Source organism: Gastrolobium bilobum, unplaced genomic scaffold (assembly GCF_033153095.1).
Source record: "Gastrolobium bilobum isolate Gb01-03AN ecotype WA unplaced genomic scaffold, APGP_CSIRO_Gbil_v1 utg52616, whole genome shotgun sequence".
Classification (NCBI taxonomy): Eukaryota; Viridiplantae; Streptophyta; class Magnoliopsida; order Fabales; family Fabaceae; genus Gastrolobium; species Gastrolobium bilobum.
In genome coordinates this window covers 12,916-32,549 of record NW_026895587.1, presented here as the reverse complement: position 1 = coordinate 32,549, position 19,634 = coordinate 12,916, and the positions used below count along the sequence as shown (strand labels likewise).

At 37.8% G+C, this 19,634-nt stretch overlaps 1 protein-coding gene across 1 annotated transcript; it reads left to right on the top strand.

The window, feature by feature from the left end:
• Positions 1–9,813: 9,813 nt before the first annotated feature.
• Positions 9,814–11,518, top strand: LOC133318067 (uncharacterized). The gene is made up of 3 exons (XM_061520011.1): positions 9,814–9,997; positions 10,288–10,680; positions 10,791–11,518. Exons 1-3 carry the CDS (start codon positions 9,814–9,816, stop codon positions 11,516–11,518), a joined length of 1,305 nt encoding a protein of 434 aa, XP_061375995.1.
• Positions 11,519–19,634: the final 8,116 nt, after the last annotated feature.

The following is a 19,634-nucleotide window of genomic DNA, read 5'->3' as shown; positions in this document are numbered from 1 at the left end:
GTGAAATACAATGTGTTATTTTTATAAACTTTTCTCTTTCCATGAGCCCCAAAGTTATTGCTGTCAATATCTTCAAGAAGCACAATTGAAAATAGTTTTCTTTTTTCGTATTGTATTTTTGGTAGATATCACAAAGTGTGTTTATTTTTATTTTATTTTTGGTAAATATCACCAAGTGTGTTTTAAGACAATGCCGCACCGTTACATGATAATTTTAAAATATTGAGAGGAAGAGAATTTGCACTTAGCAGGAGTAGCCTGGTCTATGCTTTGCAGTTAGCTTTCTGTGTTTTTATAAATTCCTGTAGACTTTCCAAAAAAAAAAAAAAAAAAAAAAGGAGAGAATTTTTTGTGTATTTTTCATTAAATACATGACTTCTTTTTTTTTTTTTGGTGAAAAAATACATGACTTCTTTAGTAAACCTTATTTGTCCAGTTATGTTTATTATTCTCAATTCACTTTTCATCTTTTTCTTTTTCTTTTTTTACGTTCAGGTTATAAATAAAATTAGTTTAGACAATTCTTAAATTTACTTAATTTTTTTTACCTACTTACTGTCAATTTAATAGTTATCTGAAAAATCAAGTATAGAATTTCATGGATAGTATTACCTAGATATTGGTTATATAAATTAAACGTCATATATTTTTGAGTAAATATATTTTTTGATCCCTGACAAAAAATACGGTCCCACTTTAGTCCTTTATAAAAATAAATTAGTCAATTAGTCCCTAACAAATTCAAGGTGGACCCATTTTAGTCATTTTGAGGGACTAATATGGGTCTTTTTTGAATTTGTGAGGGACCATGATTTCAACTAAATGGGTCCACTTCGAATTTGTTAGGGACTAACTGACTAATTTATTTTTGTAAGGGACTAAAGTGGAGACCGTGTTTTTTTGTTAAGGACTAAAAATGGTATTTACTCTATATTTTTAATCAATTAATCTTTATATATTAAATTAGAGTATATTCACCATAAAGCATATGTGGATTAACTGACTAGGTTATTTCACCTAAAATTTTATAGTGAATGAAAGTATATTCTCATGAAAGTAATATAATTTTTTAGTTTATTCTTTCTTTAAAAAATAACATATTTTTAATTTATTTTAAAAAAAATTAAATTCAAGTTCTTTATGAATAAAGTATATAATTTTTTATAATTTTAAAAGTATTATTTCAATATATTATTTTAAATAATATCTAACATAATTGTGTATGTATCTCTTTTATATTGTTAAATTGTAGAGTAACGAGACGAAATGAACATTGGAATAAATCCATGTATCATAGCAGCACAGCGGAAGCTATTATATATAGAACTACTGTGTGTATACAATATGAAATACATGATGTGGGATTAAGTTTATTGTAAGAACCTAGACCATTAAATTATGAATTTAAATAATTTAATTATGAGTATAGGAAATAACTCCATAATTGACTTTGGATAAATATAGAAAGACTAGAATAATCATCGAGAAGGTCAAATAATGCTCAAATCGATTTTCAGATGAGAAGTGCAGATATTGGTTCTGCTTCACGATATAAATGCGTACCAGTGAAGTATTTCAAAAAATTATAATATAAATATAAATATTCTAAGAAAAATATCTAGGTTAAGGATATCAAGTTTGCGGTAAAAATAATGAGCAGTGATGTCATAATTAATACAAGCTATGTATAAAATGCGTACTGGTGAAGTATTTCGAAAAATTCTAATAAAAATATGATAATTCTTAGAAAAATGTCTAGGTTCAGAAAATAAAGTTTGGCAGAAAAATGATTAGCGGAGCTATTAGAACTAATACTGTTGAATAGTGGGCACACTTATATAAATAACCATTTGCACTAAGCCCTAGGTCAGTTTTCTGATCCCAAGGTTGATCCCCATGGCTGCCACCTCTCCTCCTTCATGAAAACTTGAGCATTTTGTATTAAACCTAGCCAAGAAGTCACCTTTCTCCATATTCCTCCACTCTTATGGTATTGAACCACCATTAAACATTGTAAAGCTTGAGCCTTGTGAGAGAAAAACCATGTCTTGAGAGTTGAGATTCTGTTTGCATGAAAGGAAGGGCTGACCACTTGAGTTCTTAGAGTGTGAGCTACGATTACACTCTAGGAAGCTTCAAGAACCAAACTTTGTGAAGAAAGGACCTACCTTTGAGTGGGATTTTCATGCACCACCAAGTCAGTAGCTTGGAGCACCTTCAGAGATCTCAAAGCTTCCCCATTTTTCTGTTTTCTAAGGGCTATAGGTAACTATAAATCATTCCCCTTGTATTTTCTTGAAAATGACTTAGTTTGTGACGTAAAAAGGGGAAACCTTAATAATTCATGTAAAATATGGTAAAACTATGTTTAATCATGTGGTTTGAACTTCTATTTGATGAAAAATCGGACCTTGGACCCTTGGAAGCTAAGGAACCCGTGGACTATGCAGAAAAATTTGCAGTTTTCGTGTTCTATCCGCGTGGTAATCGATTACTCTCTACATGGTAATCGATTACCATGTGGAGTAATCGATTACCCTGTTTATGGTAATCGATTACCGTGTGCAGTAATCAATTACCCCCTATATGGTAATCGATTAACCCCTGTCAGAAAGACCAGAAACCTGTTTTGATGCGTAGGAAAGCCCCAATTAGGGTATGGTACCCTAGGGAGTCAGTGCTACTATTGAAAGTATAAATACAAATAATAGTAAGGGTTAATATGCTATAGTTATGGTGTAGAAGGGACTTGAGTCACTAAACGAAAAAGAAAACATTGCTCAATTTATATGAAATTTGGGATTCTGAATATTAATAATGTTTTGATATAAAACACATTGCAATTGTCGGATTGTGTGACTATTGGTGTATCTGTGTGCACCAAGCCTGTGGGTAGGGATTTTGGCACTTAGGTAAGCTTCGTGTCCTCGGTTTTACCATTTGATGGTTCCACCAAACCTCATGGAAGGATGGTTTATATGCATGATGTGTTTTTCCAAAAATATATCTGTTTACATGATGATTATTGGGTATGCTGCTGAGCTGGATTATTATTATATATAGTGCATTTGGCATATGTATATGTATGTGGGGTATTCCACACGAGACGGTAATCCCTGAGCATATCGGGCCACATACAAGATGGTAACTCCTTGTGTGAGATACATGGTGGACTCCTTGTATTGTCGGTTGTAGACATACATAATTCCTACCTTTTATTCTCTGGCCAGTAGGATGCATACATACATGACATGGACATATGCTGCATTGCACAGATTTTGCCATTATACTATTGTTATCATTTTGAACTTATATTACGCATGAAACTGAGCTTAGGGTGGAGAGATCCTTGAGGACCCATTTTCTTACTGATTTCTTGTTAGGCAGATTTTCAGGTACAGGTACTTCTGAGGATGAGACCTCTAGTGGCAGGAGGCTGAAGTTGAGTTGAGATGATGCATGCACCTTTCTATGTTATTATGATTTCTACCTTGCTGTTATACCATTATGGCTATTGTATTTGAGACATGCTTTGATGATTATGTTGCTTTATTTGGTGAGCATGAGGGTAGTCAATGCCACATTTGAATAAGCTGTGATATTCAGACTGGAATTGTATTATTGTATCAGGACATGTCTGGTCTACGTGTTGTAGTTCCTTGACTTGATACATTATTTATATTATGAGATTATTCAGTTTAGTTATTTATTGCAATTTACGTACAGGCGATTTTTGGAAAAGGATTCACTGAGTTAATATGAATGAATCATAATTGGAAATTTTTAGCTTTCGCATTTATTGAGCTGCACTTATTACCATTTATATGTTTAATACAATGATGCACACAAGGTGTTACATCTATACTACTTCTACTATATATATAAACACTCGCTCTCAAGCTGGAGCGTATAAATCATGAGTGTAAGAACCCGCACCGTTAATTTAGGAAATTAATTAAATAAATATGAGAATTAGGAAATAATTCTATAATTGACCCTAATAAATATGAGAAGACTTAAATAATTATAGTAAGTGATTAAGAATACTGAAAGTCGATTTTCTGACGAAAAGTGCAGATATCGGTTATGCTCCACGGTATAAATGCATACCGATGAAGTATCCCATAAAATTATGAAAAACATGTATATGTCACCAGAATAATATATAGGACTAGCATAACAAGTTTCAGGTCAAGATAATGAGAACTGGTGCCAGAACTGATACTGGCTAAGTAAAAGCGCGTACCGAAAAGGTGCTGCGAAAAATAAAATAAAAATATGACAAATCTTTAAAAAATGAGTAGGTTCAAAATCCTAAATTTGGGATTAAAATGCTAAGCGTAGCTATTAGTACTAATACAAAGTAATTAAAACTTAATGAGATTATATATATAGGAGTGGCACATGATCCTAGGTCTATTCTTGTGCCTCCATCGTACGAAATTTTAGAGCTTGAACTCTCCTTGCTGCCACCTCCTTCCTTTCTTGAAAACTCACCAAATAAACCACCTTTCTTCCATTTCTCTTCACAAAATACCTTGTGTGAGTGAGAGGGATCATTGGGGGTGAGTGAGAGGCCTTGCTTCTGAGTTTGGAGTTCTATTTTTTTAGAGTTTTGGAGCTGACTTGTTGGTTTGAGTGTTGGGAAGCCATTGCTCCTTGCTTGTTGAGCTTCAGGGAGCCACCTTTGGTGAGAAAGAACCTTGATTGCTTGTCATTTTCGTGTCCTTGTGGAAACAGAACCTTGGGGGCTGATTGGTGAGCTCCATGAGCAATTGTTGCTCTGTTTTGAGCCTTAGGTAAGTGTCACCAACCTTGATCATGAGTTTTCCTTGTTTAAAGGTTGTGTCTTGACATGTTAATAAGATGAACAAGTAACCAACGCGATAACTGGTCTAAAAGGCTTAAAGATGCATGCTTTAACGTTTTAAAGTGTTAAAAACCCAACCTTGGAAGTGATATCTCGCGAAATGCAGAACTGCATTCTGTCGCGAAATATCCGGATACGATATCCGGATATGATATCCTGATATTGATATCCCGATATGGGGTCTTGAGATATCCGAATATGGATATCCGGATATGTCCCCGACATATATCTGGATATTCTGGGTTTTCGAGGACAGTAAGGGTACTGTTCATACAGAATGCCATTTTGGGTTTGAGAACCCATGTTTGGTCAATATGGACTTCTGTAATAAATAACCTAAGTCAGAATCAAAGTGATTAAGGACTTGAGGCTTTGTGAGAAGCCTAAAGACATGAAACGTAAAGGAAAGATGTTGTCTTTATGTCATATGCTTGTAGAGTATAGATATTGATTTGATTGTTGGTCTAAAACAGATTGTGATCTTGCTGTTTGTGGACTTTGAGCTTGTGTGGACTCTTGGCTTGGATAGTTAGCTTGCAAGGTAAGCTTTTGTGTCCTCGGTTTAGCCATTGTTGGTTCCACCATATCCCATGGGGGGATGGTTTATATGCATTATGTGTTTTCATGTATTGTTTTATTGAAAAGCTATCGAGCTGTTGAGTGCAAATGCCTTATGATATGTATATGGTGTTCGCCTAGACGGGATGTGATCCTGTGGGCAGGTACGGCATGGGCGCGTACTGTGTGGATAATAGACGTATTCTTGCATCTCTCTGGCCAGTAGATTTGTTATAACACACATGACATGATTATCTGCTGCATTGCACTGGTTTTGGAACTTATACCGTTAAACTGCTTTTGGAACTTATATTGCACATGTAAGTGAGCTTGGGGTAGAAGATCCTTGAGGACCCCTTGTCTTACTGAGATTTCTGTTTAGAGATCTCACCCCACGTTTGGGGCACATATTTCAGGTTCAGATAACCCAGGGGTTGAGACCTCGGGCGGGAGGAGGCCGGAGCTGAGCTGAGGTGTTTGATGTTATGCTGATATGACTGGCTGTTATTATGATTTACTGCCTTTATTATTATGATTTTGTTGTTGAGACTTGTTGGGCTTGTGCCTTATTTGGTGAGCATGGGATTGTCCATGTCACATTGACTTGACTTTATGCTTTTAGTTTCGAGTTGTATAATTGTATCAGGATTATGTCCGGTCTACGTGTTGTAGTTCTGTGACTTAGATACTCACTTATTATATATGAGGTTATTCAGTGTAGATAGCTGTCTTTGCAATTTACATACAGGCAATGTTTTGGAAATGAATTAAGTAATCAACTTGGTTAAGGATAATGACGTCATAATTGAAAGTAAAAAGTTATTCTGCATTTTTAATTAAGTGTGGCTTAATATGATGACATGATAATAATACACGAGGTGTTACAATAAGCACCAAGCTTGTTACATATATACTCTATTCAAGGGCATGTCAAAGACTTAGTAAATACATCTGCTAATTGATCATTAGAGGATACAAAACTGGTCATAATTTCACCAGCAAGGACCTTGTCTCAAACAAAGTGACAATCAATATCGATATACTTGGTTATTTCATAAAACACCGAATTGGAAGAAATATGTTGTGCTACTTGTTTATCCCAAATGAGAGTTGCTGGTCCAGTGTCTCCAAACTTGAGCTCTCTAAGAAGTTGCTTTAGCCAAATTAGCTCGCAAGTAGTAGTAGCCATAGAGCAATACTGTGCTTCATCACTTGATCTGTAACTATGTCCTGCTTCTTACTTTTCTAGGAAACCAAGTTGCCTCCAAAATAAGACACAATATCCAGTAGTAAATCTCCTATCAGTAAGACAATCGACCCAATCAACATCACAATCGACCCAATCAACATCAGAGTATCCAACAACTTTAACATGACCTTTGTCTTCATATTCAAGGCCTTTTTCCTGGAGATGCCTTGATATACTTGAGAATACGAATGACAGTATTCTAGTGTTCTTGACATGGAGAATTAAGAAACTGACTTACCACACTAACTGTAAATGAAATGTCAGGCCGAGTGATTGTAAGGTAGTTCAGTTTTCCAACCAATCTTCTATACATTTCATGATCTAAAAAGGGTTCCCCCTGATTCAGTAGAATCTTATCATTTGGATCCATAGGGGTATCAACAGACCTAGAATTTAACAAAGTATTCTCTTCAAGAATATCCAGAGCAAATTTCCTCTGAGATACCACAATTCCATCTTTAGATTGGGTCATCTCGAATCCCAAGAAATATTGAAGCTTCCCAAGATCCTTGGTCTGAAAATGATGTCATAAATGTTGCTTCAACTGAGTGATCCCAAGATTATCACTACTTGTGATGATAATATCATCAACATACACCAGCAAGTAGATAGACCCGAAAGCGGAATAACGATAAAATAGATAATGATTAGCCTCACTCTGAGTCATACCAAATTTTTGAATAACATTGCTAAATATGCTAAAGCAAGCTTGTGGAGATTGCTTGAGACCATATAGAGACTTGCAGAGACGACAAACAAGACCCGACTCCCCCCTGAGCAATAAACCCAGGAGGTTGCTTGATATGCCTCCAGCATATATATGATTTTAAGCCAAAAAGAGAAAGAAATCTTGATCAATCTTGGATAAAAGGGCTAGAATTGTTATTTAATTGATAAATCTCAATCAGAGATCGTGTAACTGATTTTCTTCTAATTTTGTAGGAAAACAGGACAAAAAGAAGCCCAAATTGGAAGCACAAACCTGAAGCCCCGCGTTACTGGCGCGGGTGTGACGCTGACAGTGCTAGAAGAACTTTTTCATCCAGAACCTCCACGCTATTAGCGTGGCATTCGCGCTAGCAGCGCCAGCCAATCGTGCCAACCACGCTGTCAGCGTGGGAACCACGCTAGTAGCGTGAACTTCCAGTACTTAAACAAAACTCCCACGCTATCAGCGTGGGATCCACGCTAGTAGCGTGGGAGGTACGGGAAAATTAGTAACATATGTCAGACTAAATCCGAGACGAATGGACCCAAGATACACCATAAAGATATGATCAAGATTTCTAAGCAAGGGCACAAAGTCTATAAATAGAAACTCAGACCCCATAAGACAGACATCTTTGGCTGGAGAGAACTGTGAGACCCAGAGAATTGAGAGAATTCTTGGAGACTCACGTTGGAGATCAAGATTCTGCCAGAGTTGAAGACTGAAGACCATTGATCTTCTTTTTTCTTCTTCTTTTCTTTTTCTTTTATGAACAATTTTTACTCTTTTAATTTGTTTAAGTCAGACATAAATATGTCTGGCTAATTTCTTTTTGTAGTTGGGATCACGGACCCAATGTGAATCCTTTATATTTTCTGAATTGTTTTATAATTAATGTAGTTTATGTAGCTTTATTCTGCCTGTGTTAATTTTTCCATATCCTGGTTAGAACTGGCCATTCTAATTATAAGGCTTTGAGAGTTAGGGCTCACAATAGACATATTGGAGTTTTAATCTGGACAAGAGTAGAATAACAATTTGTGTATGATCTAGACATAGGCTTACATAGATTGCAGACTTTTGATTCATTTGCTTAATGCTTAATTCAAGAGGAATTACTAGGACACTAGGATTCTAATTGGGTTAAGGGTTGAAATCACTAAGACATTAGGGTTCAACTATTTAATAGGGACATAAAGAATTATCTGAGTTACTGAATTACTTAGTTATAAAATACAACTTAGGAATATAAGGGAAGATCGAAGGTGAAGTGCATCTTGGCTACAATCTTTTTACAATCTTTAATCAATCTCATATTTTCCGTTACGTTCTTGATTTTTCTTGCATGCATTTTCATATTATTGTTTTTAAAATTCTATTTTTAAAATTCCAAAATCAATTACTTTCATAAATTAAACAAATTTTCTTTTCCAACTTAAGGGGAATAATTAAATTAATACTTAGTGCATTAATCCTCGAGGGAACGATCTTTACTTATCACTTTTATTACTTAAAACGAACGGTATACTTTCTGATTTCACAACAAGTCTTTGGCGCCGTTGCTGGGGATTAATCACGCCAATATTAGTTTTAAGTTTCGATCTTTGAGATTGGAATTTTTATTTTATTTTTATTTTGTTACTGATTTGATTTCTCTCTTTTATGCGAGGTAAAGCTAATAGCGAACCTTTACAGTTTGATCCAGAAATCGAAAAGACTGCAAAGAAGAACCGGAAGCTAACCAAACTAAGGAAGCAAGAGGAATCCTCGAGTTCAGAGCTAAAAGCAGAACACGAGATGGCAGCGCATAATCCACCACCGGGTGAAGAATTGATGGAGTCAATCCTGGCTCCACTGTTTACAAGGCCAAATTCAAGCATCGTCAGACCACCCATCAATGCCAACAATTTTGATATCCAGCCAACACTGATATCCTTGGTGGAGAAAAATCCATTTGGCGGGGAAGATTATGAAGACCCCTATGATTTCGTGGACAGATTTTTTAGAATATGTGACACTACCAAGTATAACGGGGTGTCAGATGATGCAATTAGACTCTGATTATTCCCTTTTGCTGTAACAGGGAAAACTCTCAGATGGTTGGATAGACAAGCCCCCAACAGTATCAGAACATGGGATGAACTGGCGGCCAAGTTCTTCGCGGAGAACTTTTCCATGGAAAAATATAATAAGTTGGTTAATGAAATTACCAACTTCACTCAACATCCAGGAGAAACCTTATGTGCAGCTTGGACCAAATTTCAAGAACTGATCAGAAAGTGCCCCCAATACGATCTGCCAGATGGAAAAAAGTCAGAGTCTTCTACAATGGAATGACACCAGATTGCAGAATGGTTGTCAATGGTGCAACTGGTGGAGACATAGGGAAGAAGACAACAAGCTCAAACTTTAGAGCTAATCAACTACATGGCAAGGAATGAGAATGCATCAATGGCAGTTCAACCTATTCAACCAAGAAAGGGAATTCTGCAATTGGGAAACAATGATGCATCGCTAGCAGAACAAAAGATTCTATCTCAACAGATCGCCAGTTTGAATGCTAAGTTGGACAAGATGCAACTTTCTATAGTTCAAGTTAACTCGGTTAACTGTGAGTATTGCAAAGGAGAGCACGAGACCAACGAGTGCCGAACATAGGTAGGATCAGATGCACTACAAGTTAACGAAGTCTGATATGAACCAAAACCACAACAGAACTTCCAGAGAAACCAAAACAATGCTCCAGGGAACAACTTCCAAAGGAGAATTCAAGTGGGAGGTTTGGATTACTATTCCAACAATTATTTACAACGTCCTCCAATTCCATAAACTCAATCATTTGAGCTAGAGAGTGCTGATACAGTTGACAAAGACAACTGACATATTTATGAATGAGACAAGGGCTCATCAACACAAATCAGGATGCATCTCTCAGAAACTTGGAAGAGAGGACTAAAGGCAAGTTTCCAAGTAACACAATAGTCAATCCGCGAGAAGAATGCAAGTCAATTGTTACAAGAAGCAGAATTGTGATCACTTCTCAAGAAAAACAAAAAGTGGTTCAGAAAAAGAAAGCTGACGAACCAGTAATTGAACCAGAGCAAGAAAAAGAGGAGGAATTACCTGCAACCGAAGAACCCGCAACAAAAGACAAAGAAGAAGCAAAGGAAAAAGTTGTAGAGAATCCAAAGAAGCGATGGGATTTCTCGCGCTTTGAGAAAAAACCATATTCCATAAAGTCAAAGCAGTATGCACAAAAGCAACAACATGCCAGGTTTTTAGAAATATTTAAAAGTTGCAAATTAATATTCCCTTTGCTGAAGCTTTAGCTAACATGCCTAACTATGCTAAGTTTATGAAAGATCTTTTGTCTAGAAAGCATAAGTTGTAGGAATTTAAAACAGTGGCTCTCATAGAAGAGTGCAGTGCCATAATTCAGAAAAAGTTTCCACCAAAGCTTCGAGATCCAGGGAGTTTCAACATCCCGATTGCGATAGGCAACATTAACGTTGGCCATGCATTGTGCGATCTTGGAGCAAGCATTAACCTCATGCCGCTTTCGGTGATGAAGTCGGTCAGAATTTCTGAGTTGAAGCCTACAATGGTGTCTCTCCAACTAGCTGACAGAACATTAAGAAGACCGAATGGAGTAATAGAAGACGTACTTGTCAAGGTGGACAAGTTCATCTTTCCTGCTGACTTCGTAGTCCTCGACATGGAAGAAGAAGGAGACATGCCTCTTCTGTTGGGTAGGCCGTTCCTGGCCACAGCCAGAGCAATGATTGACACAGAGAAAGGAAAGCTGGAGCTGAGAATGGATGATGAAAAGGTCACCATTAATGTGTTCAGTGCTATGAAGCACGCTGAAGATAATGGCGACTGCTTTCGAGTGGACATTATTGAGAAAATGTTCCTTGAAAAGAAATATGATCATACTATTGAAGAAGAGAAAGAATTCTTTGATGAAAATCTGCCAAAGGAAGATGCTGAAATTCCAATGGAAGAAATGAAGAAGAAAGAATCAGACATCACAACTGAAGCACCAAAGGTGGAGTTAAAAGAGCTTCCACCTAATCTAAAATACGTCTTCTTAGTAGATAAAGAGACGTATCTTGTCATCATCAACAAGTAGTTATCCAAGACTGAAGAAACCAAGTTGATGAAAGTGCTCAAAGACGACCAAACAACCATAGGATCGTCCATCTCGGACCTAAAATGAATCAATCCTTCCTTCTGCACTCACAAAATATTGATGGAAGACAACATCAAACCAGTGAGACAGTCTCAGTTATGACTCGATCCTACTATGAAAGAGGTAGTTCGAAAGGAAGTGGTGAAACTCCTTGATGCCGGGAAGATTTACCCAATCTCAGACACTGCATGGGTAAGTCTAGTTCAAACAGTGCCAAAGAAGGGTGGAGTATAGTGATCAAGAACGAGAACAATGAGCTGATTCCCACCAGAACAATAACTGGGTGGAGGATGTATGTGGATTATAGAAGATTAAATGTTGCCACACGGAAGGATCACTTTCCTCTCCCTTTCATTAATCAGATGCTGGAGAGGTTGTCCGGACATGCATACTATTGTTTCTTAGACGTTTACTCCGGCTACAACCAGACACCTGTCGCACCAGAGGATCAAGAGAAGACAGCTTTCACTTGCCCCTTTGGAGTGTTCGCTTACAGAAGAATGCCATTTGGCCTCTGCAATGCACCTGCTACTTTTCAAAGGTGTATGCTTTCCATCTTTTCTGATATGATTGAAAAATCATTGGAGGTATTTATGGATGACTTTTCTATCTTTAGTTCTTGCTTTGATTCATGCTTAGTTAATTTATCTAAAGTATTGAAGCGTTGTCAAGAAATAAACTTGGTTTTAAACTGAGAAAAATGTCATTTTATGGTAAAATATGGAATGGTATTAGGCCATAAAATTTCTGAAAAAGGGATAAAAGTAGACAAAGCTAAACTGTTATTAATTGAAAAACCTCCCCCTCCTGCTAATGTCAATGGGGTTCGAAGCTTTTTAGGCCATGCATGTTTTTACAGACGATTTATCAAGGACTTCTCCATGATTGCAAAGCCATTGAGTCAACTCTTGGTGAAAGACAATGACTTTAAATTTGATGAAGAATGTATGAAGTCCTTTAATCTTTTGAAGGAAAAACTGACAACCGCGCCTTTCCTGATGGCGCCTGATTGGAACCTTCCATTTGAGCTAATGTATGATGCGAGCACATACGCAATTGGAGCAGTACTCGGTCAGCGTAATGATAAGTTATTACATGTAATTTACTATGCTAGCAAAGTTTTAAATGATGAACAAGTTAATTATGCCACAACTGAAAAACAAATGTTAGCAGTAGTATATGCATTAGATAAATTTAGACCTTACTTGATAGGATCTAAAATCATTGTTTTTACTAACCATGCTGCATTGAAGTACCTTATGAATAAACAGGATGCAAAACCACGGCTGCTACGTTGGATGTTTTTCTTCCAAGAATTTGATATGGAAATTCGAGACAAAAAGGGAGTTGAAAACAAAGTAGCTGATCACTTGTCAAGGATTCAAGACAAGGAATTGCATGATGGACCTGAAATTGAGATAAAAGAATCCTTCCCTGATGAACAAGTGATGGCAATTCGATTTGGACCATGTTTCGCAGAATTTGCGAATTACAAAGCTGTAGGATCAATTCCCGGAGAACTAACATGGCAACACAAAAAGAAATTCTTGCATGATGCAAAGTAGTACTGCTGGGATAACCCATACCTATATTTTCAATGTACTGATAGGATTATTCGCAGGTGTGCAACTGAGATGGAGACTCCAAAGATTCTTTGGCATTGCCACGCTTCAGATTACGGAGGACACTTTGGTGGAAATAGAACTGCAGAGAAAGTCCTGCAAAGTGGGTTCTACTGGCCAACAATATTCAAAGACTCGAAGGAGTTCATAGAGAAGTGTGACGGATGCCAGAGGACGGGAAACATTTCCCGAAAAGATGAGATGCCACTGAATTGCATACTGGAAGTGGAAGTCTTTGATGTATGGGGAATTGATTTCATGGGACCTTTCCCTATGTCATATTCCAATCAATACATCTTGGTTGCTGTGGACTACGTGTCAAAGTGGGTGGAAGCAGTGGCTTTACCGATAAATGATGCAAAGGTAGTCGTATCCTTTCTGCGGAAGAATATCTTCACCCGATTCGGAGTTCCAAGAGCCATCATCAGTGATGGAGGAACCCACTTCTGCAACAAATAATTTGAGATTCTTCTCACGAAGTTTCGAGTCACGCATAAAGTGGCTACACCATATCATCAACAAACAAGCGGGCAAGTGGAGATTTCCAACAGAGAACTAAAGAGGATCCTAGAGAAGACTGTGGGCAACACGAGAAAAGACTGGGCAAGGAAGCTTGATGATGCACTCTGGACATATAGAATAGCGTTCAAGACTCCCATAGGTATATCACCATTCCAACTGGTGTACGATAAGTCCTATCATCTCCCTGTTGAATTAGAGCATAAACTATATGGGCAACTAAATTTCTAAACTTTGAACCAACTAAAGCTAATGACAAACAATTACTGCAATTACTTGAGTTGGATGAGTTCAGGTTAGCTGCTTGTGAGAATGCCAGGATCTACAAGGAGAAAACCAAGAGGTGGCACGACAATAAGATAGTTCCGAAGGAATTTGAGCCAGAACAACAGGTATTATTGTACAATTCTCGATAGAGATTGTTTCCAGGTAAACTCAAACCCCGCTGTCCCTTTGTTGTTAAAAAGGTATATCCCTATGGCGCAGGAGAAATTTCTCCTATAGACACTGATAATCCTTTCAAAGTTAATGGCTGTAGGCTGAAATTCTACTACGGAGGATAGGTATATAGGGACAAGGTTTCTGTCCCTTTGACTTCACCTGAGTCTTAGACTGTTCGCGTCAGGCTCGTGAAGTTAAACAAGCGCTAATTGGGAGGCAACCCAGTATTAAATTTTAATTTTCTTTGTTTAATTTTATTTTATTAAGTTAATTAATTGGTGAAGTGTGACAATTTGGAAAAATTCAAAATTCTGAGACTGGCGCTATTAGAGCCAATCTGGCGCTAGTAGCGCCACAAAACCAAAAAGAGACAGAAGTTCTGCGCTCATAGCATGAAGTTCACGCTAGCAGCGTCAGTTATGCCAAGTTCCAGTAGTTTACGCCAACAGCGTGAAACTGGCGCTGACAGCGCCACTGGGTCAAAAAATTCCAGTAGCTCAGCGCTGACAGCGCCAGGGTGGCGCTATCAGCGCCAGAAACCCACGAAAGACTCGCGCCAACAGCGTGAGGTCCACGCTGACAGCACCACTGGACCCAAAAGTTACAGAGGCTTCGCGCTAACAACGTGAACTCCATGCTGTCATCGCCAGCCCCAAAATCAGATTTTTAAAATCCTGAACCCTAATTTTCCCCCTTCACTTTCCACTCTTTCTCTCACAAATCCTTGTCTCTCTAATTTTCTTTCTAAACCTCTGCAACCAAACCAAGCCCAGACAACCACTGGACCTCATCTTTATCTCTCTCCCTCCACCACCATGCCTCACACCCCATCATCATCACCGGTGAGCACCAAGCCACCACAAACTACCCAAACTCTCATCTCTTTCTCGCGTGGAAACCTCACCTTTGAATCCTCCAAGCCAACTCCAGCTGCCATTCTCTTCTTCCTCGCTACCCGACCACCGTTTCCACCAACACAATACCTCCCTCAGCCCATACCTCACCTCCACCTCTTAAACACCAACCACCGCACCTAAACCCTCATCTTCATACTCCCTTCCTCTCAACCTAATAGCCATAGCCAGCCACCACTGGTTCCTTCTTCCCATCCATACACCACCCGAGGAACAACACCAGCCTTCCACTACCGCCAGCCTCAACCCTCCAACCACCCAACTGCTTCCCTTCATCCTCATTAGCTCATAATTCACAGCCACAGGTTCATCACAAATTGGTGAATATTTTTGGGCTCCTACTGCTTTTGGGAAAGTTAGGGTTTTTCATTTTAACAATTCTTCCATTGCACAATATGGCTAGCGAAAAGGTACACTCCCACACTTGAGTTCCATTAGAAATTGATTGAAATAGTGCATATTGAAATTAAATTGAATTTTTTTTGTATGCCATGTGTGAACAATTGTTATGTGAGAGTATCCACAAATTAGAAAAGTCTCAATGTTGGTTATAAATATTCATGCTATGGATTGATACCAGCATATGTTGGTACTGCTTAATTAGGTTATGTTCAAATTACATGCTCTATTAATGCAAAATTAGGCAGATTTTATCCATAGTTGCCATCACATGTGAGTTACTGATTTAGATTGAGGCTTGTGTTAAAATACAGGGTAATGAAATGATTGATATACATGCTAGTAATAAAATGAATTCTCATAAAAGGCGATTGATCCATTTAGTTGTTAAGATATTTGACAATTAGTTTGTGACCGCATCAATATAATTGTCCCTGATTTGGAAAGTTTAGATGGATAGTCTATATAAACAACATTGAAGATCTGTATGGACAGGCATGTGAGCATAATTATATGGAGTGGAATTGAAAATACTGATATTCTAATTGCTCACTGGCTGTGAAAATTTTAATGACTGACAATTCGTGCCGTTGGACCAATAACCTCATTGACACGAGCTGTCAAACTCGTGCAAATTAATTAAATTAGGTTTATTAAAAATTTGTAGTAAAGCGTCAACCTAAGTCGTCTCTCAAGGAGTTTGCAAGGATCTTAATCGCTCAGTTATAAAAATAAAAATAAAAATAAAATGGAAACCAAATGAAAATGGAAACTAAATGAAAAGAGAAAATAAAGAGAAACGGAAACTAAAGAAAAACAGAAACTAAAATGGGGGGGGGGGGGGGGTTTAATATGATTGTAAATTTAAACGGAAATAAAATAAAATAAAAAGTAATCAAATTAAAAGCAATCAACCCAAGAATTAGGATTCCAAGCATATCCATCATTGGACAAATAATTACCAAATCGCTATTGATCTCAATTGAATCAGAATCCTTATTTCCAATTTAGAACCCTCTCTAAGCGATCGCTTAGCGTTTGGTCGAATACGGCGCGTCTACTCGTGCAATAGCGGAGTATCAACCCGTTCGACTTGAGTTCATTGGCTTAATCAACCTAACCATTAAATCTAATGGTTAATCTCTTTCCTAAGAACGCAATCGCGTATCTCAGATTGAACACCCACAATAGCGAGATGCCAAACCGAGTGAGAAAGATAAACAAATTTGGTTCAAAATGAGGCGCAGGTCCTCAGGATTCAACCATGGAATCCTCAACCCTTGGGTTGATTAAAGAAAAGAGGGGAGAAAAAAAGACGAAAATTATATTAATTTCAAAACTGTAAAATCCAAACTCAAATGAAAGATGTTCCACAAGGTCCCTACTCTCGCCCTTTAACCCCTAATCAAGCTGGGCTTCGGGCTCTACAAATTCAACCCAAAATAAAAGGAAACAAAGTAGAATTAATGGCTCTCGGCTTCATGTACAGTGGGTTCAAAATTATAACTTAAGTCCAAACGTCAAAATAAATTTCCAGCAAAACACGTCCATCTTGGGATCAGGTTTAGACCATCTTCCCGTCCGAATTGGGCTTCAATAGCTGAAGTAGAGATTGTAGACCTATCTGTTAGCTCAAACACTCAACAAGAACGGAGTCAATTGGACATCTGTAGACTGAGATATGGTCAAAATACGAAAGTAGTGTAAATCTGGAAAATTATGACGAAAATCAATTAAACCCAATTAAAATCTATAATTCTGATTTGACCCAAAAGACCTTTATTTAATTCAAATAAAACCTAAAAATACCAATCAAGAGTAATAAATAAGTGTAACAAAATATGTGTTATCACTATCTAATTCATTGATCATAGAATAATGTATAAGAAGGATTAGTGTTTATAGTGAGCTATGATGAATATGACTTAGGATGTGCAAGAATAAAAAGAAGTTTGTTTCTGTTGGAATTGATATCTGATTGATCTGTTAGCAGCTGCATAATTGTTCTAGGGTACATCACTGTCAATTCCAAAGTTAACACACATCATTTGTTCATACTAATCCTGACTTTTGCAATGTCTGTTTGGTACTTTTTTGTGTGCAGGGAAAAATAGCGAAAAACACCAAAAAGGGAACCGGGCCAGGTGGCAAGAAATGAGGCAGTACCTCTGGCACTAAGAGGCCCAAGGTCTCTGCCTCTTTTTATAGTACCAGGTTCTTCTCACTTGACCACCAGGACAGATTCAAAAAATGGTTCCTGCCAAAGAAGATTATCTCAGAGAGGCTCATCAGCTATTCATTGGATACAGATTTCCCAGTGAGGCAAACCATTGAGAGAAGGAAATGGCACAACTTGGTATACTTCCCTAAGCCCAGCTCCAGCACACTTTTAAAGGAGTTTTGTGCCAATGCTGATAAGGAGACGGTGTCAGTGACAAAGAAGAGCTGGGTAAGAGGGAAGGAAGTCTCTTTTATTACTGTAGCAATAGAGAGCTTCCTTCAAACCACATATGATCCTACCAAGAGCTGCCAATTTCAGCAAACATTTAACAAGCTGCAGCCTTCTGAAGGAAGAGGCCTTTACAGGGAGGACATGCCAGACATTGTTGAGAGAGTCCGGATTGCTATCACTCATCCACATTATGCATGGAAGACCAAGAGTGGGCAACCAGAGGTGCCAGAGGAGTTGGAAAGGCCGGATCTTAATGGGGAGGCTATTTTCTGGCATACTTTTATTAATTCCACCGTCATTGCCTCCACCAACCTGAGTGACGTAAATGTTGAAAGGAACTTCTCCTATATACCCTCATGGGTGAGGAGAACCTCAACATTGCTTCTATCCTGTCTAATAAGATAGTATATGTCATCACTCACGGGAAGGCAGATGCCCGCCTAACACATAGCTCATTGATTCCATAGCTATGTTGCAGGCAGGGGTGGAGATACCTGATGAGGAGCTGCGAGATGTGAAGGTCCATACACAGATAACTCAGAACCATTTTACTGCCATGAGTAACGAGTCCATCCGGCAGGCACTGTGGAGAGCTTCACACGGACCACATGGAGCACCACCACCACCACCACCTCCAGCATCCCCTGAGCATGAGCCGGAGCCAGCACCAGTACCAGCTGCGGTACTTTATGCAGATTCTCCTATCATCCAGATCCTTGATAGACAGACACAGAGATTGATGGTCCAGAATGATTATATGATGATGATGATGGAGAAGTTATGCCTAGACAGAGGGATCGACACCGCCAGCTTCCGGCCCAGTTTTCACCACCTATTTCACCTCCCCAACAGGATGATCCTCCAGCCACCGTAGCTGATGATGCAGATGACACCATGGAGGACTCATGATTATTTTGCATTCCATGTCACACACACTTCACCATTTATTTCACTTAGCACTTTCTTTTGCTGTTTTGAGTATTTTGTTGGATATTATGGTTGGATTATTTTCCTTTTTACATGCTTAGTTGATGATTATTCTATTTTGATGATTAACAAGTGTGTGTGTGTGAGTGTGTGTTCCACCGGTGCAGAAGTAGATTCACTCGACTAGTTTAGTTTGTTGCTGAGGACAACAACTTTCTAAATCTGGAAATTGGGGGCATACCGTATGCGATACCTGCTAACTGCGGATTTACACAACAGAGACATCTAACAGAAATTTTTTCTGTTAAAAAGGAGAGATATTTTAACCTTTATCTTTTATTTAATTTTTGTTGTTTTAATTCAATTATTGCTTTAATACAATTAATTTTTAATTCAATTTTCTTTTAGAAAAATAAAAAAACCCAAAAATAGTGAAGTCCTGAACAAGCACTCTTAGAATTTGAAAAAGCTCACTCAGCAATTAAACAGATTGAATCATAAAAAGCATGATATATGTGGAGCATTAAATTTTTAGAATATCTGAGAGTGATGATTGCTCGTTTGTATAACTGTTTTGATGAAAATTCTTAGATAATGCTTGATGTGAAATTTTGAAATTAGATTCTACCTTGAATTATATCCGTGAGAATTGAGCCTAAACAGAAATTTTTTCAGAGAGGCCTCACTGTAGTAGTTTTCTAGAACTTGAACTATTTCTCTGGCTTGCATGCATTACTAACATGATAAAGGCATGTTATTTCTTGTTAACTTAGAGCCAAATA